The following is a 19,828-nucleotide window of genomic DNA, read 5'->3' as shown; positions in this document are numbered from 1 at the left end:
ACTGACTTCTGATTAGTAAAGTGCTGGAGTACAGTAGTTTTTATTGTCTTTTTCTTTAAAACAATTTCCTCACCTTCAAACAAGCAAACAAAACGTTAGAATTGCTGTAAGTCATAGAAGTGAGATGTGTGTGGAGACCCTAAAGGTTAACGTTTGCTTTCTTATTAGATTTCTTTTAAATTTAGAATTCTGATAGAAAAAAAAATCTGTTTGAAGGCAATGGTACAGAATTGGTCCCTCTGGAAATGTTTACTGTCCAGAGGAGTTTCCTAAGGAAAGTAAATGAGAAGCTTTCCTCACCTCCCTCAGCCTGTCACTCTTGGAGTTTTAGTGGTGCTTGGTGCTTGGTGCTTGCAAACCCAAGCCTTTTAACTGCAGGGATGCCTCCAGGCCTGACGCCAGTCAGCGTCGCCCGTTTCTTCTGGGCCTTCGGCTACCCACACACACACATTTCCGTTTTCTCTCTCAGAGCAAGGCACGTGCAGAACCCATCTACAAATAAACTCCAGGGATCTTAGCAGAAGACTCTTTGGGGTGGTTTTGTGCAGCCGCAGACCCGTGGTGGGAAGCCGTTTCCAGTGGTGCAAGGGGATGAACCCAGTTCCGCCAGCAACGCCCCCCCCCCCCCCCCCCCCCCCCCCCCCCCCCGCCCAGCCCTGATTTGATCACTCCGGGATGTCTTCCATCATCTCAGGGATGATCATAAACCTCGCAAGCCAAAAGAAAACTTTAGTCCTTTCATCAAAGTCAAAGGGAAAAACCTGCATCAGTGCATTTTGGGTGTGTGATGGGGGAGGGGGTGGGAAAGAGGATTTTAGAGTGAAATCAGAAGAGCTTGGGAATTGACTTAATTCTAAGCAGCGCGGTAAGACCAGGGGGTGGCACTTCTATGGGTTTCGCTGTCTGTTCACACGTCGTCTCTCTGGTAAGGGGACTTCTCTCCTGTTCCCCATCCCCAGTGCACACCCATAGGTCGACTTGTCTAGGCTGTGAGCTCCTTATGGTCGTTCTAGCACCGCTGCTGGCACTTGGTGGCCATTCAGCAAATGTTTGTTCATGAACCGAGGGAATGGAGACAGAAATTGCAACTTCTTCATCACTCTCCTTCCCTCCACAAGGAGTGTGATCCCAGCACGTACATGGTAGGTCCCCCGTTAGTGCTAGCAGTGACAGAAATGCACAAGACTGGTGCCCGATGCTCGGCGTTCAAAGGGGGATGTAAGTGAAGAATGAAGTGAGAATATCGCTGTTGTTATTGGAGCATAGCCATTTATTTATTTTTAGTTTTTGTGTTTTATGGTTGGTTTATTTTTATTTTTAAAAATTTATTTATTAATAGTCAAGTTAGTTAACAGAAAGTGTATATTGGTTTCAGAAGTAGAGGGGCGCCTGGGTGGCGCAGTCGGTTAAGCGTCCGACTTCAGCTCAGGTCACGATCTCGCGGTCCGTGAGTTTGAGCCCCGCGTCAGGCTCTGGGCTGATGGCTGGGAGCCTGGAGCCTGTTTCCGATTCTGTGTCTCCCTCTCTCTCTGCCCCTCCCCCGTTCATGCTCTGTCTCTCTCTGTCCCAAAAATAAATAAACGTTGAAAAAAAACATTAAAAAAAAAAAAAGAAGTAGAACCCAGTGATTGATCACTTAGGTGTAACACCGAGCTGGAGCACAGCCCTTTAAAATTTCCATTGCTTTCAGCTCACTGAAACCCTAATGGGGCGCTCTTCAGTGCCATCTTATCCAGATTTAAGTCGGATTTCATTTTATTTTTTTTAATGTTTATTTATTTTTGAGAGACAGAGTGAGAGCGCACATGAATGGGGGAGGGGCAGAGAGAGAGGGAGACACAGAATCCCAAGCAGGCTCCAGGCTCTGCGCTGTCAGCCCAGGACCCGACTTGGGGCTGAAACTCACGAACGATGAGATCACGACCTGAGGCGAAGTCCCACGCTCAACTGACTGAGCCACCCAGGAGCCCCTTAAGTTGGATTTTAAAGCTTGGGAGAATAATGGCCTTTTGAACTATATTAGTTCAATAGCTTAGGTATGAGATGTCAATTATGGTAGTTTCATTAAAAAAATTTTTTTTTCAAACCCTCTACTGCTTTCTTTTAAAAATTTGATTTTATTTTTTAAGAAAATAATGCAGATGAGTCCACAGGGAGCACAATATTGTAACCCCATCCGTGCCCTTTCAATGTTCTTCAGGTTGTGAATGTCGCAGGGGGCATCTCCTTTCTTGATGCAGTGACCCCCATGGATTATTTCCCCGGATTAAATTTGGAAGGCTATCCTAACAGAGACAGTACGAAGTATGCTGAGATTTACGGCATCCCATCTGCGCACACTCTGCTGCGGGGGACACTGAGGTACAAGGTAAGCAGCTCTATTGGAGATGAAGCCTGTTGCCCGTTTTTGGGTAAGTGAAGTGTACACGTAATGTTTCTTAGTCATCAAAATAATTAAGACAGTAGGCCAGGCTGGAATCTGTTTTCTCAGGATTCTTTTGACTGAATGTTTTAGGAGACAATTCAAAATGGCCTGAGCTAAGAAAGAATTTTTGATTCATGAGGAGTTTGGCAGGGGGACAGGTGAAGGGTCACTTAAGGTGTAGCAAGATTTGGGGCCCAGTGACCTCATGGGGACTTGGTTTCTCTTCACCTCTCAGCTCTTCCCGTATGTGCTGGCCGCAGTTCCAGGCTCCACACAGTGGCAGGGTGGTGGCAGCATCCCCAGCATTTTTGGTTCAAATCCAGTAGGGATTAAAAAACATATCTTCATAGCTAAAAATACCATTTTTGTCTCAGCCCCTGAAGTCACTGGGATAAAATATGCCCATCAGCCTTTGCCTTTGCTTCACTTCCCTAAAGCTGAAGATGTAGTCATTGTCACTTTCCACAAAGCAAATCTGAAATGTTTTTTAGGACAGAATGGCGTGTAGATTCTGGGAGCATAAACACAAATGCCCACCACACACTTATGTATTAATAACAAAAGAGTAGTGGCACGTATGACCAGATTAAGACAATCAGTGCAACAGTTTCCTGGGGCTGTTTTAACGAATGGCTACAAACCAGGTAGCTTAGAACAACAGAAATTGACTCTCTCACCTTTCTTGAGGTCAGAAGCCTGAAATCAAAGTGTGGGCAGGGTTGGTACCTTCTGGAGGTTTTGAGGGAGAAACTGTCCCATGCCCCTCTCCTCACTTCTGGTGGCCGCCTGCAATTCTTGGTCCAGTCTCTGCCTTGGTCTTCATATCACCTCCTGTTTGTGTCACTGTGTCCTCTCTTCATCTTGTAGGGACACCATTCATTGGATTTAGGATCCACCTTAAATGTAGATTGGTTTCATCTTGAGATCTTTAACTGACTATATCTGCAAATATCCCAAAAAGGTCATACTCTGAGGTTCTGGGTGGATGTGAATTGTAAGGGAGACGCTATTCAGCCCACTCCAACCAGCATCCCTAACATACATACCTCTCTAAAAATCAGAAATCTGATTCCAGGTCTTGGTGCCCTGTGAGATTTCCTGGTGAGGGCAGAGATGGGATTTGTCTTGTGTGTGTGATCCACCACTCACTAATCTTGTCTCTGGAAGATGGAAGGCACACGCGTCCAACAGTGATAACCCCTCCATTTTTGTGCACACTTTCTCCTTGCTCTTACTGTTCACTGGCTGTTACTTTTGCCCAGAACCTGCTCTCCCAGAGATCTGCACACTCTCCTTCAGCTCCTTTAGGACTTTTCTCAGTGATGCTTTCCAAATCATGTTATTAAAGATCACAGCTCCCTCATCCAGGACTTTTCCTGTCCCCCTTCCTCACATGGGGAAGGCATCAGGAATCGGTGAACACGGGTGGTATTATTTCTGTGTGAACAAAGTTCACGTAAGAGCAGAGGTTGTTTGCACAGTGTTGGCACATGAAGTGTGGCTTCTGGTTTGCCTCATGTCTCCGTGTCTAACTCCTGTTTATTCTTAAAGAGAGACAGTCACTGCATTTCTTACTCGTTAGAGCTTCCTTTACATTTATTGGCACCGAGCACTTGTGTCTCAGCAGTTTTAGTTAGGTTTTTATGTACATTTTTCTTATCTCCTGAAATAGATTGTATGCTCGTGGATGGCAGGTACCTGTACTCCTCTGAATGTGATGTCCTCACTGACCAGGAATCAAATGAGATGTGGCTGATAGCAACCTATGGTCTAGGAACCATGGGTGTTCATTCCACAAGCCTGTAAGCACAGCAGAAACTCTAGTCTGAAATGAAGTCATAACATCCTCAGTACTGGCAGATTTCTTGATTCTGTTTTCTTTATTTTGTTCCAAGAATATGAGTGGTCACATTTTGGGGGGTCCGGGAATTAGGATTTTCTGGTAGCTTTAGATATAGTCTCTTGGCAACACGAAGACCCAGGAACAGAGAATTGTAAGAGTTTTAATAATGAATAAAGCTCTCAAGGATGTGTATGGATAATGGCTGTTGCCACAGAACCCCAGAAGATGGAAGATGTTGCAGTGTCCACATCCATGAGGGTCACCATTCAGGGCAATGCCAGCAGCCCTTCAGTAACCTGAATATTCTTTCCAGTATTGGATATGAGACACTATCATCTGAGTATGACAGGGAGGCTTTGGCTACTCTCCTGAACCTGCCTGTTACCTGCTTGTCCTCGCAGAGCCAGCTTGCTGTCACCTTCCCAAGGGATCTTTCTCAGCTCCTTCTTGACACCCCTCCCCCACATTGGTGTGATTTCAGAAGAAGCTCTCTGATTCCTACCTCTCTTCCTGCTACCTATATGCATTAGGATAGTGGCTCTTAATCAGTAGAATGGATTATCTGCTTTTGGGTGATAATATTCTTATAAGCTCCTTCTTTCATTATAAGAGAGGGAACCGTTCTATTAAATACGATTCTGCTGAACTGAAAGCACATAACACAGGAGGAAATTTGCCCCTCTGCTGTCAGAAAATACCCCTCCCTTGTTACCTAGAAACAGAAGTAAAGACCAAAGTCTTTCAAGGTCTGTTATGTAAACCAGCAGAATTGCTGTGACACTCTTGATTCCCCTCTGAACCTGAAGGTGTTTGCATCCATATACGAGCAATTCAGATGAATACTTTAAGCCTGTTTTCTAAATGAATTACAAAGACAGATCCCTCTTTTCAAAAAAGCTTTTTAATTTTTTTCTTTGAAAGGAAAAATTTCATTTACTACTTCATAATTCTTTTTATAGGGTTATGCCAAAGCTTTGAATGGATTTGTAAAACTGGGTCTCATAAACAGAGATCCATTTCCTGCCCTTCGACCTGAGGCCAACCCTCTCACCTGGGTGAGTGACTCCAGAGTTATATGCTGTTTGCTGTTCTTCAGAAATGGTCAGATTTGAACTTTGGTTTGGACCAGCAAAATTACCCATTCTGTGGCTTATGTGCAGGAAGATGAACCATGACCCCCAGACCCTCTTTTCTTCCCCTGTTATGGAAGAATGGAGAGATCATGGGCCTGACCCACTGGGCTTATTTCTTACAGCCACTTGTGCTGCTTGATTGCTCCTTCCACCCTGAGAAGAGATGGATTTGGGCTCTGGGCTCTACCACTTGTCTAACTGGTGACCCAGTGACAGGAGTTAAACTTGGGCCTCCTGGAACTGATAAACTGGGAGAGCTACTGGTGGTGTCACAGAACTAGACTCCCCACCCCCGAATCCCATCAGTTCTATCATTTGATCATTTTTAACCATGAGTAATTTGAGTTTTCAATTATGAATTTATGTCCAAATCTGTGTTGCATTAAAATCTCAGAGTCTCAAGGTCGGAAGGGACTCTGAAGGCTTGGAATTGCATGTAAAGTAGAGTTTCCACTAACTGCCAGGTGTTACCAGTCGGTCATCCAACTTGAACAAATGTGCCCATATTCCAGTAGAAAATGCCAGAAATTTATCATAAGGAGAAAAGGATCAGTATTGCTAACTTTGGTATTCTTGCTAGCTATTGCTTTAGATTCAGTTTTCTATGTTATCTGAAAGCCTTCCAAATCTTTCTTACCTTTCATAAATGTATGTGTTGGACAGGAGTGAGTAAATATATACACAGTGAATTCCAAGACTGAGGCCGTTGGATTGGGAGGGTTGGTACTTGTGAGAAGTAAGTCCACTGACCCAAAGGAGGGACGCAAAGACTCCTTTGCACCCTGCAAAGGGAGCACAGTGAAACGAGGCTTTAATCAACATTTTTGTAAGACTGGGTGTCTGATGAACAGGCACACTCAGGGCAAGTCAGGGCGGACAATTTATCTCCTAGTGTGCAAGTCCCTCCCCTGGTTCCTCATTGGCTGAGCACTACAGAAGTTACAGCCTTACCTGGAAGCCTCCTATGCCCATGTAAGGCTTTGCCTTATATTCCTTGAGGTGATGCAGAGACCTCAGTTCTTGGGTGCATGCTAATTGCAAAGCCCGCAAAATTAAGTCCACAAAACAGAGCAGGGAGAAAAATCAGGAATTGAAGTGTCTAAGGGTTTGAGACTCCATTTCAGAGGGGGTGGCTCATACATATTTCCAATAGGTTGTAAATCTATTGTTAACTAGACAGCAACTGCTTTTATTTGGTATTTCTGAAAATGAATCATCTCACTTCTCACAGTAAGGGGGGATGGATAAGTAGTTTGGTAGCTATAGTTTAGAATAGGGGCTGGTGAGGTGTTGTTTTTTTGTTTTTTTGTTTGTTTGTTTTTTTGTTTTTTTGTTTTTTGGTAAAGGGCCAGATTGTAAATATATTAGGCATTATGGGCCATACATACTCAATTCCTCCATACACAAATACATAGACAAATGAACATGGCTATCTTCCAATAAAATTTTTTCTTTAAAAAACCAGGTGGTGAACCAGTTTGTTGATTCCTAGTCGAAATTACAACTTTTTTCCTTGAGATCCTGGAAAAAGTCTTCTTTAGAAAGTAGAGAAAGCTATGACTGCTGCTTAAGTATTCTTGCTTTGAGGTTTTATCATCTGCCAGGTCTTTCTCATCTCTTGAACCTACAAAAGAACTCCAGTTGCTTCTGGCAGCTGTAGCAATGAGCCCCTTTCACTTGATCCTGGCCAAAATGGGTCTTGGAGGGTAAGGGAGAACAGGTAAAAAAGTAATGGAGAGGATATGCAAAGGCGAGAATGCGATGGTAAATATGGTACCATCTATTTTTTATTGATTTGATGTTATGACCTATTTTTATTGCTGAAATATTATTTAGGAATATAATTTATTCATGTGTGGGTGTGCAGACACGTGTATGCATATATATGTGTTACTGTTTACTATTTCTAGTCCTTTCTAATTTAAAATTTGAGGTGCATTTGAGGCCAAATGTCTTAATACGATAATTTCTCAGCTGATTTTTTTTTAATTAGGAATTTAGGATTCTGTCTTTATTTTTATAACCAGAAAGAACTCCTTTGTGAACTTGTTGGGATTTCACCCTCCTCCACGCATGATGTGCTTAAGGAAGCTGTCTTTAAGAAATTAGGAAGAGACAATACCCAGCTGGAGGCTGCTGAACGGTAGGCATGCACCAATCAACTTAGAGAGCAAAATGCTGGATTATCTCAATATCAATGATTACTTAGTCCTTTCTAGTCAAAGAGAGGTCAAGATGAAAGCAGACATTTTACATTGTCTTTGACTAATTTGCTGCTCTAATGTTGGCCTGTTGTAGAGAGATAACCATGTATTGAGTTCATGTGGGGATAAAAAGCAGATAAAAAGAGAAATTCAGTGGCGATTATAACTTGGGAAATACTTATTTTGAGACACTACTACTTTGAGAACTTTCAGTTCCCAAGAAAGCGGGGATATTTTTTTCTCTCCAGAAGGAGATTCTCCTGGTCTTCTGGAACCCACTTTAAAACTCTTTCACACAGCTGTGGCATATTATGCTGGTCTCCTTAATGTGGGAAAACTAACCTGTAAATTAATCTCATAAGAAGCTTTGCAACAGCACAATGTGTCAGTTCTGCTCCAGAGAGCACTACCCCAAGAGTCTGGGGATGATTCTGAAGATGAAAACATTACTGTTGTTATTATTATTTACAACTCAGGAGAGTCCTATAGCTTGGATTATCATCTTGTGGTTCTTCCCTTTCAAGATAAAATCCAAAGAGCTCCCTTCTGCTTCCCAAGTGAGATTATGTGTAGGACTTGTCCCAACCCAGCTGCCTCTTGTGCTTCTCAGGTTGGGCTTACTTGGGGATGAACAAGTCCCTCGAGCAGAGTCTGTGGTGGATGCACTCTCCAAGCATTTGGCCAGGAAACTCTCCTATGGTAGGTAGGCCTTGGGGTGTTAGCTACACCTCCCAGAAGCAGCAGCATCAGATGCAGTCAGCACGGCTAGTGAATGGGATGGGAGGCTGGAGCCAAGCGGTAGTGGGAGGAAGTACGCAAGGAGGGAAAGGGCGCTTGCGCTATTTTTCCAGAGGGAAGAATCAGAGAGCTATCAAATAGGAATGAACTTGGGGAATATGGGAAAGGAACAGATATTAGCTTCACTTTTAATGCATTAGGGAAATGCTAAAGGAGCATTTTTGAGTGAGGAGTGGGTGTTCTATCGCAGTGCCCTCACATCTGTAGCCGGGCTCCTGTGCTACCAGCCTGACCAGAGGAACGTGGGCAGGGTTATCGTTTCTTGAGTTTTTCACTTGGTCTTTGGACTAAAAAGCAGCATAGATAATTGTCTAAGGACCGCATATGATGGGAGGAGAAAGTTGTGACAGCAAAAGGGCAGGAGCAGATGAAATGCAGTATCGGAGTGTAATGATAATGACATTTAATAATGTCTGTTTATTTATTTTAAGGCCCTGGAGAGAAAGATATGATTGTGATGAGAGACAGTTTTGGAATCAGACATCCTTCCGGACATTTAGAAAATAAAACCATTGACCTTGTGGTTTATGGGGACGTCAATGGCTTTTCAGCCATGGCGAAAACTGTGGGGTTACCCACTGCTATGGCAGCCAAGATGTTGCTTGATGGTAAGTTCCTTCATTGGAGAACTGAATCTGTCTCCATATCATCTCTAAGTCATTCGGTGCCTGGATGTCAAATAATTACTCGTGAGTATGACACTGGAGTTCACTAAAAGTGAGCCGTCTCAGAAGTTGAGTGCTGACCGGGAGATCACGTTGTGGTGAGTAAAAGCCACGGGTTTTGGAGTTAGCAGCTATTTCTCTCCAAGTTCAATCACAAGATGGCAGAGTCATGGGGTGCAAGTTACTCAGCATCTCTGAGCTAGCACTCCCTCATCTTTAAAGTGGGGATTGTCTTCCCTAATTCAGAGGTTTTTGGTGACGCTGAAGTGAAGTAATACATAAAGATCCTACCACATATGTGTCCCTCCCCCCCAGGCAATATTAATTCTTCCTTTTCTTCATTTTTCATATTTTAGGGGTAGTTAACACTGAAATAGCAGAGGGGATTCACTTTCATATCCTCAAAAAATATAGACCATGTTTTATTATTCTTCATGTCTCAGTATGTTATCAGTACTCAATATTTTGTATTGAGCGAATTCAGATTTCAACCATCTTCTCTCCCCTTAAGATCATCTATACATTCAGTAAGCACTACCTCTGAATAGAATCCCCCATTTGGCCCTTGTGAGTATGTGAAGGGAATAACAAACATCAAGCACACAAATGTGAAATACTGAGAAAATGTATCTACAATAGCATATCAGCTAATATCAAATTAAACTACCTACTTAGTTCTTGAGGAACCAAAGTTGAAGAAGTGATGAGGAATGAGGTCATCATGGACTTTAAGAGAAGTACTCAGACAGGCTCTTTCAGTCCCCCTCAGAGAAGCCTGTGCCCAAATAATCAGACTGGTTTTAATTCACTCTGTTGTTGTTATGCTTTTTTTTTTATCAGCAAATAAAGCAGACAAGTTAAGTTTACTTTCCTTTCATACTACTCTTTATTCTCTGCTCATTTTGGCAGTAGTTAATGCAGTTAGACACATGCACTCTGACTCTGTCCCTGAGTCCCCCTGTGCTTTCAGTCTCCAGGTAACCCCTTTCCCTGTTAATGGTTTGGAGACCCTTGCTGTGGAAACTAACCTTCATAACACCTTTAAAGTGGTAACTACAAATTTATTTTCTTCTAGGTGAAATTAAAGCTAAAGGCCTGATGGGGCCCTTTTCAAAGGAGATCTATGGACCAATTTTGGAGCGAATTCAAGCAGAAGGCATTATATATTCAGCACAGAGCATAATCACACCATAACTGAGAATTATATCTTGTTATCTTCCCATGTAGCGTCGTTTTGAACATTTGTGCAACAAACATGCTTGCTAATGTACTACTTTGAAATATAAAGCATGATATTTTTTTTGAGTCAGTCAATGTAATGATATTTTTAAAATATAAGTCTCTATTTTAATATGAAAGCATTTGGAAAAGGAGATGCCAGTAATTACCAGAGAAGTTTAATAATTCTACATGTATTTTTTTCACGTGTATGTAAAAGTGATGATTGTGTTATATGTTAATTTATTGTGCAGCCTTTTTTCTTATAAGAATATATTTTCCTATCATCAGCAGATAAACTTTTATCTTTTTTGGTAAGAAAAAAATTTTTCCACAGCTATATTTTTGTATTTTTCAAATGAGTCAGTTAGACACTTTTAGATTACTTACCTATGAACCTTTGCAATAGTTCTGTTTTATGGCTTTTTGGTAAAATTATGATTTATCTAGTAAATAACATTTCTTATAGTTTTCTTTTGAGCATTTGGAAAAAGAAATAGGTAAGATTAAATGAAAATCCACATGATCACCTTGTTAGAGACAGAAAAAGCATTTAACAAAATCTAACACCCTTTCATAATAGAAAGACTCAATAAACTAGGAACTGACTTTTTTTAACCTGATAAAGAACATCTATGAAAAACCCATAGCTAGCATCACATTTAATGATGAAAGGCTGAAGGATTTCCCCTTGAAATCAGAAACAAGACAGTAATATTTGCTTTTGGCTCTTCTACTCAACTTGTACTGGAGGGTCTAACCAGGGCAATTAGGCAAGAAAATGAAATTAAACACATCCATATTTGGAAAGAAGAAGTAAAACTATCTCTATTTGGAGATGGTATGATCTTATATATAGAAAATCCAAAAGAAGACTTTAAGAAAATTATAGAACTAATACTTGAGTTCAACAAAGTTGCAGGACACAAGATTAATATACAAAAATGAATTGTATTTCTGTATAATTATCAATAAATGAAAACAAAAAATGATACTGAAAAAATAATTAAACTTACAGTAGTATGAAAAAGAATAAAATAGGAATAGATTGAGAGTCCAGAAATAATCCTCATATTTATGGTCAGTTGATTTTTGAAAAGGGTGCTAAGACAATTCAATAGAGGAAAATAGTCTTTTCATCAAAAGGTGCTGGAACAATTAGATAACCACATGCAAAAGAATGATGTTGGACCCCTACCTCACAGTATATGCAAAAATTAACTCAAAATGGACCAAAGACCTAAATGTAGGAGCAAATGCTATAAAACTTTTAGAAGAAATCATAGATGTAAGTCTTCATGCCCTTGGATTAAGCAATGGTTTCTAAAATAATTGAAACCAAAAACACAAAGAACAAAAAAGAAAAGTAGATAAATTGGGCATCATCAGAATTAAAAACTTTTGTGCTTCCAAGGATACCATCACAAAAACAAAAAAACCCATACAATGAAAGAAAAATTTTTGCAAATCATATATCAGGTAGGCATGGAACCTGTATTTAGAATATGTAAAGAGCTACTATAACTCAATAAGTAGACAAAGAGCCCAACTTAAAAAGTGACTAAGGGCATGAATTGACAGTTCTCCGAAGAAGATATACAAAACCAATAAGCACACGAAAGGATGTTCAACACCATTAGCTACCAGGGAAATGCAAGTCAAACATACAATGAGATACCACTTCATACTTACTAGGATAATTATAATGAAAAAAATAATAACAAGTGTTTGTGGGGGTGTGGAGAAATTGGAACTCTCATAAACTGCTGGTGGAAATGTAAAATTGTGCAGCCACTTGGGAAGACAGTTTGGTGGTTCCTCAAAAGGTTAAGCATAGAGTTACCATAGGAATCAGCAATGTCACTCTTAGGTGCATACCCCATAGAAATGAAAACGTATGTCCACACAGAAACTTGTAAACAAATGTTTATGGTAGTATTATTCAAAATAGCAAAAAATCAAAACAAGCCAAGTGTTCATCAACTAATAAATGAATAAACAAAATGTGATATATCTGTACAATTGAATATTACTTGGCAGTAAAAAAGGAATGAAGTTCTGATACATGCTACAACATGGTTGAACCTTGAAAACATTATGCTAAGTGAAAGACACCAGACACAAAAGTCCACATTTTGATATGATCTCATTTATAAGAAATTGTCCAGAATAGTAGATTAGTGGCTGCCTAGGGCTGGGGGTTTGGGGGAAAGTGGTAGTGACTGCTAATGAGTTTGGGGTTTCTTTTTAGGGTGGTCAAATGTTGTAGAGTTGATTGTGGTAATGGTATCACAACTCTGTGAATATATTAAAAATCACTGAATTGTATACTTTGTGTGAATTACATAGGTTGTGAATTATATCTCAAGTTGTTATAAAATGATTCAATTATAAATAAAACCTTTTCATTTTTGTTCCTTGGGGAAAAAACATTTCCATTTAGAAATATAAACTAAACCCTTGTTTGACTTTTCAGGACTATTCTCATATCCTGGCATATGGAATAAATTCTGCCCTTGAAATAAGGAGGCATTATGTGTAGAGTATATAGAAGTTGAGAGGGATGCCTGGGTGGCTCAGTCGTTGAGCGTCTGACTTTGGCTCAGGTCAGGATCTCCCAGTTCGTGAGTCTTAGCCCCGTGTTGGGCTCTGTGCTGACAGCTCAGAGCCTGGAGCCTGTTTCAGATTCTGTGTCTCTCTCTGCCCCTTCCCCGCTCAGGCTCTTTCTCGCTCTGTCTCTCAAAGATAAATAAATGTTAAAAAAAAATTAGAAGTTGAGAAAACATCTATGCTATTTGAAATGGATCAGAGTTGACTAAGGTTTAGTCCCACCTGTCAAAAATAATATACGGAGATCAATACTAATACATAGAGACATTTCTGTTATGGCAATTTTTTAACCACAACATTGAGTTCAACATGGTCAATTAGAAAATATGAATGTCACATTGATTCTACCTGCAATCTGGAAGAGTGCCCAGATGGAATGGGAACTAGGGAACTAGCACCTTAGGTGGGTGAGGGAAACGTGTTGAGTGCTCAGTATAATTACTTTGTTGGACTTCATAATAGCAATGAATGATAAAGGGGGTATGATTGAAGAGCTAGTCTGTTATCTGTGCTGGTGGCAGTGCTGGAAAAGTAAATGTCAGTAAGTTTGAGTAAAGATGGGTGTAATCACACACTGCATTGGCTCTCAATCAGCTTTCCAGGAGAAATTTCAATAATGAAGGTGGTGGTGGTAAGATCTAGGGGTGAATGGGTAGAATATAATTACAAGCGAATGGCTCACCAAGGGATCAGCAAACCTTTACTATAAGAGGCTAGATAGTACATATTTTAGGCTTTGTAGGCTCAAAGGGGGTCATGACTTCTCATTTCTGCCTTTGTAGTGTGAAATCAGCCATACACAATACATAAATGAACTGATACGACTGTGTTCCAATGAAACTTTATATTTAAAAAGTGTTGGGCAGACGTGGCCCTTTAACTGTACTTTGTTAATGCCCTGGTGTTACCATGGCAGTAGACTGAATACTCACATCTTCCAGATCTCTTTTGGCATCTTTCATATAATATCTATATTTGTGTTGTCCAGTTTTCCTTGTCCTAGACAAAGGAGACCCTGGAAGTTCTTCCCCTAAAAGCAGTTTGGTTGATTTTACAACATATGAGCTACTTCTCCATGAAATAAGGATAACAGTAACTTGCAGGATAGTTATAAAGGTTAATGAGAAAATGTAAGGGTAAAGTCTGGCCCCTTGTAGATGTTCAAAGTTAGTGTTCTTACCTCTTTTGCCGTAACATTTTTGCCTGCCATTTATGTTAATGAGATTTTAGCTTAAAGAAGTTTTTTCAATCTTTTGGATACCTTTGGAAGACTTCGCAAGGATCCATGCTACTCAAACTATAGGTATATCTGCTCCATAATGAGAATCTTAAAGCAGTGGAGCGGAAAGGACCACAACAATCATTTGGTTCGGTCACTGAGTTTACAGAAGAGAAAATGTGCCTCACAAAGTTAAATGCTTGTCTAAGGGGACGAGACTTAATATTGAAGCTTTATTGTCATTTGAAGCCATTCAAAATATGTGCTTGATAAAATTTGGGAAACGCTTTGATTTATAATACCTCTCTTGTGGGTTAGGACCACCACTAGCCCATATGGTGCCTCCTTGAGAATTACAGAAAGACACTGCTCTTTCAAGACGCTTCCGTCAAAAATTTTCAAATATGTAATTTATCAGAATATTTTACTACCTTCATAATAAGTATTAATCACATTAAATACATGTCATAATACTTGATGTTTATGATGTGACTAGCTCCCCCTTAGTTGCAGCGCACAATTTGCCGTCATGCAGAGTAGCTAATATTACCCTTATGTGTCGTATAGATTAGCTTTCTTTACAAGGGTTTACGTTTGTTGACTGCAGTGAAACTACATTTACCAGACTTGAAATCCACCGGAAAGGATCCAGTGAGAAAAGCTTTCTGTTTTGGAGCAATACTTGGTAGTCACTGACTGCTAATCTGCTAACTCCCTTTTTCCAATTTTGTTTTAGTCCTAACACTCATTTTTACTTTTTATCAGCAAGAATTATGAAACATAGTGTTGGGTCCTAACTTGCAAGGTTAACAGGTTCTGACCTTCTCCTTTATGTTGTTGGTGTAAAATACAAGTTTTCTGGTGTCTTCCAGTGCTGTGCTGATTGCTAAAGTACACCACATCATTGAATAATGCTTTCATAAACCCTGAGAATCTCACTTCCAGCCTCAGAGCCTGATAAAACAGCATTGATATGGCTCGTCTCTTTGAAGATGATTCTGGGCTGTTGCCAGGCACAACTAAAGCAGCAGCCGAGCACCTGGCTTCAATTCATTTGAAGGGCGTTTTCTTCTAACCAAGCCAGGTTCTTGGTGAAGTTGGCACAGGGTGAAGCAAGTCCCCACACTTGATCAGAAGCCCGGCAACTCTAATACAGAAAAATCCTGCTTATCTTACTAGCAGACTGTTGATAAAAGGAGTTTTTTCTTCTAAGTTGAGAGAAATACTTAAAAAGAGGTAGAAATTAAATGGGAATTGATAGAGGAAAGAAACTGGAATAGGCTGTAGAACAGAGAAGACCAAGAGAAAAGATGAGGGGCACAGATTGTTAAAATACTATAATGTTTTTTGTTTTTTTTTTAAAAAAAACCTTAAATATTTTGGCTGGCACAGAGTGGTTCCATTTAATTTCTGGTGTGTGAAATTTTAAATTTAACCATTATGCAAATGGTTCAGTATGTAAGATGTTTAACGAAGATAGGCTTTGAACATCACCTTTATCGCTAAAGAATCCAAACGTCCTCACCTGAGCTTCTGAGTATGTATACACCCACCTACTACTAATATCTCTGTTGGGATATGTCCCAGTATAGATTTAAGAGTTTAGAGTATAAACTAGGGTTTCTCAGTGGGGCCACTCTAGGGACTTTCCCCCCAAAGTAGTTCTTCGACCTGATTGCCCATCTCAGGAAATGGCAACCGCTGTCTTCTTTCTGTTTAGGATGTAATCCTTGATACTTTCCTTTCTTTTACTCCCACATTCAGCAAATCAGGACTTCTTCCTCTTCTCCACCGAATCCATCCTCATCCATGCTTGGACTTCATCCTTGTCTTTCAACCACGTATAGCTAGTCTCATCCAAGGTCACTGTTATCTTGTATGTGGATCATTGCAACAGCCTTTTACCTGGCCTCCCTGTATCCAGAATTACTTCCTTGATGTCCGTTCTCCTCACAGCAAACACATTAGACACATTGGTCTTTCAAAACTACAAATATGATATTTCCCTGATGTTCCTGCTGATGGGTATTTTCTGGGACTACCTACTTGTACTTAACACATTGTCTCAGCAGCTGCTTCTGTGGGAACTCTAATATTCCAATGTATTTTTTTTTCAACGTTTATTTATTTTTGGGACAGAGAGAGACAGAGCATGAACGGGGGAGGGGCAGAGAGAGAGGGAGACACAGAATCGGAAACAGGCTCCAGGCTCTGAGCCATCAGCCCAGAGCCTGACGTGGGGCTCGAACTCACGGATCGCAAGATCGTGACCTGAGCTGAAGTCGGACGCTTAACCGACTGCGCCACCCAGGCGCCCCTCCAATGTATTTTTTAACACCCATCACGAGGCCTGTGGCCTGGCATACAGTGGTGTGTGTGTGTGTGTGTGTGTGTGTGTGGTATAGTAGTGACACATTTAGAAGCCTGGTGGTAAAGTGTGGTAAAGGTGGAAGTATAGATAAGGGAAGGTTGTTATAGGCTCTGCTTGTATATAAAACAGTTTTGCTATCTTTTAGCATGAGCTGGTAATGCTGAAGAGGCACTCTTCACATTTCTCTTTCGTTTGTTGCTTCTTAGAGTGCTTGTTGAAATTTCCCCAGAGCATAAGGGTGGGTAAAGGGCATCATTTTGTGATATTTGAATCAGCCCCAACTATCACAATCATTGGGTCACAATAGATTGAAATTATGTCATGATCAATAATCCAGGGGGCTGGTAAGATCAACTTTGTGCTTCTAAAAGATTGTTTTGGCTCCAGTGTTGAGAGGGACTTGGGAAAGGGTGAGAGAGTGTGATATTCAGAGGCCTCTGTTGTAGTTGAAGAATAAGAAGGTACTTAAAAAAAAACTGAGAATGTCATTTAGACACGTCTCCAGGCTACTGAATCAGTTATTAGGAAGAGGAAACATAAAACATGCCAGATATTAAAAGAGGCACACAAGGCAGTAGGAGCAAGATCTTATACTCATAGCTGGGGCCCACGTATTGGGAAGCTTGAATCAGGAGTACTTGGTCTTCCCGTCATGGCTGCTATTGGTTCTCAACTTAGTACACTGGAGCTCAGCTGCCCACAGGTCTACAATCTTCTTCCTTTGACCAGTAGGGTCAAGGAGAACAGGAAGATGGCCTCTGCCTTATTTCTGTATTCCAAATCTTGTGTGACAATATTTACAGAGTGGCCAGAGAGTCAAGAAACATAGGCTAATACATAATAAATGGGTTAATATTATATTACAGTGCATGGTAAAACAATATTGTCTATGTTTCCAGACTTTGGCTCTCTGTATTTGGTGGAATGTAATTCACCCCCACAACTCTAGCTGCAAGGGAGTCAGGGGAGCATAGTTTATAGCTTTTTGGGCTTTGAGGTTTAAGAAGTGTTCTAATTACTATCCTGTGTAACAAACCACCCCAAAATGGAGTGGCTTAAAACAAAATTTTTGTTTTAATTCGCAGTCTGGGCATGACTCAGGGGGAACAGCTGTCGCTGCTTCACACAGTGTCACTTGGGCTGTGTTGACTGGGATCTGGAGGATACGTTGCAATACAGCTTGTTCCCATAGCTGGCAAGGTGGTTCTAGCTGTCAGCTGGAAGCTCAGCTAAGGCAGAGGGCCAGGGCCTGGTTTTCTTTCCATGTGGGTCTTTCCAAGCGTGGGCTTCACAGCATGGTGGCCCTGTTCTCAGAGTGAACATCCCAAAAGAGCTGTATTGCCTTTTATGACTTAGCCTCAGAAATCACATGGTGTCACTTTCGCCGTAGTCACGAATCCACCCAGATCCAAGGGGAGGGACCATAGATCCCACTGCTCAGTGGGATGAGTTTCAAAGAATCACGTGCGATGGAAGATACTGTTGAGCTATTTTTGGAAAAGACCATCCGCCTTGGAAGGCACCCTAGAAGGAGAGTGGCATGTGGGTGGACTCTGCGAATACAGTTATGACCCCAATAATCATTCTTTCCTCATCGGCCTTCATTATTTTCTAACCATTTCATGTTTTGTTTAACTGGTTCTTTGAATCTCTTCTACGAATCAAATGGTTCATAGAATCGCCATGAGCTTAGAACTGGACATACTAGAATGACAAAAGGTGGAAGGTTTCTCACTCTCTAAAAAGCCTCAGAAATGCAGGTGTAACTTCCTGCATCCATTAAAGCACTTACTTGAAATAAAGGTGTTATGAAAGAATTTTCTTTTTTTTAAAGAAATCTATTTTATGGTATTTCTTTATTTGCTTTGTTTACTTATTTTTTCACTGTCATCTCTGAACATTTATTAGAAAAGAAATTAACCATTCCCACTAGGGACTGCGGGAGGAAATTAACTTAATATTGGAGTTCTAGATCAAACTTAAGAAGGAACTCTTAAGTTTTCACGGAGTGGAAGGAAAAAAGGAGGGAGAGACAATCATTTAGGACCATGTTTCTCAAATTTGGCCCCTTTCACGGACATACTGTTGGGGAAGGGGTTTGCAAGTTTTCTGTGGTAATATTATAAATGTTGCATTTGACTTCTGTTCATAATCTAAAGTTAATATCCTCTTTTTCAGGTTTGCCTGGATGACCATCTTAGACAGGGAAGGAGGAGCCCCATTATTGCAGCTGCTCTACTGAGATCTCTGATCCCTGTGGCACCAAGTGAAGAGCAATAGTGCTTAACTTTTCATGTGGCATTTCCCAATTGGGTCCTTAAGACCCTTCACAGTATTGTTGAACATGTCTTGTGAGATCTGTGAGTTGTTAAGATTAAGAACATGGATTCAGAGCAGTGATTCCCAAGACAGGATAGGGTGGGATGGGGATAATGACTGGGGAGACACATAGAGCTTGAAAAAGCACACTCAAAATACCTATTGTTTTTGTAATGCAAAATCTATCAAGTCAAACTCAACGGAGAAACTTTCAGGCAATAGCAGGAACCAGTTATAGATTCATCCTACGGGGTTTGGGTAATATTGGTTGAGAAACACTGGCTTAGAGGTAGAGGGGTCCTAGCATATGGAGAACAGTAAGAGACATGTGCCAAAGAGAAAAAATGTCTTTTGGGTCATTGGTTGAATCCTAAGCCATAACTTGTCATGGTCCTTTGGAACCCAAAGGGCCAATGGAGAAGAAATCCAAGATGTCTATCAACTTTCTCAGACCTATAGTTTGGGGCAAGTTAGTCCCCTTTCAATACTGAGTCAAAAGAAGGAAAAGCTGTTTTTGCCCAAAAATCCATCCCCCCTTTTTTTGGTGACCACATTTCAGAATTTTAAGTAAACAGTTGCTGTGGCTGTTAGCCCCAGATCCATCCACCAGAAAGTGTGGTCCTCATTTGAAATGCCATCCAGCTTTCAAGGGGGATATCATCCTGGGTTCTGCCCTAGAATTACTGTAGAGCTCCAATCTGTTTTAGCTGCTTCAACAGCTCCCCACTCTGATGCATTTCCATTAGGTCAGTGCATCCCCCTAAACAATCTTTACGGATAAAAATCTGAGGAACTGTTCTGGCTCCTGTGAGCTGTTGCAAATAACCTTGAATCTTGCTAGTGTCACTGGTGGCTATGATATCAACAAACTCCAAAACCTCTTGTTTGAAGGGCAATTGGCTGAGGAGCTCTTGGGTCCTCGTGCAGTAGGGGCAGGAGGGCTTGGTGAACACAACCACCTTCCCAGGCTAGATTTTGCAGTTCACAAACTCTTCAACCATGCTGACAGCTGCCTCCTGGGGA

The 19,828-nt window shown here is 40.9% G+C and overlaps 1 protein-coding gene and 1 pseudogene across 5 annotated transcripts in view; one reads left to right on the top strand and one right to left on the bottom strand.

Moving 5' to 3' along the window:
• AASS (aminoadipate-semialdehyde synthase) overlaps nucleotides 1-11,168 on the top strand; it is a 62,415-nt gene extending 51,247 nt beyond the window's left edge. For all 5 annotated transcript variants that reach the window (XM_047849779.1, XM_047849780.1, XM_047849782.1 and 2 more), the window contains 6 exons: nucleotides 2,201-2,368; nucleotides 5,228-5,323; nucleotides 7,429-7,544; nucleotides 8,216-8,304; nucleotides 8,835-9,011; nucleotides 10,144-11,168. In XM_047849779.1, the coding sequence (XP_047705735.1) occupies nucleotides 2,201-2,368; nucleotides 5,228-5,323; nucleotides 7,429-7,544; nucleotides 8,216-8,304; nucleotides 8,835-9,011; nucleotides 10,144-10,262 (765 nt within the window). In that variant the 3' untranslated portion in view covers nucleotides 10,263-11,168. The remainder of the gene's footprint in view (nucleotides 1-2,200; nucleotides 2,369-5,227; nucleotides 5,324-7,428; nucleotides 7,545-8,215; nucleotides 8,305-8,834; nucleotides 9,012-10,143) is intronic.
• Nucleotides 11,169-19,302: 8,134 nt separating this feature from the next.
• LOC125160631 (glutaredoxin-1-like) lies at nucleotides 19,303-19,828 on the bottom strand (annotated as a pseudogene).

The sequence above is a fragment of the Prionailurus viverrinus genome, chromosome A2, assembly GCF_022837055.1.
Source record: "Prionailurus viverrinus isolate Anna chromosome A2, UM_Priviv_1.0, whole genome shotgun sequence".
NCBI lineage: Eukaryota > Metazoa > Chordata > Mammalia > Carnivora > Felidae > Prionailurus > Prionailurus viverrinus.
The sequence above is the reverse complement of the archived record's forward strand: the minus strand, read 5'-3'. Positions and strand labels throughout refer to the sequence as shown.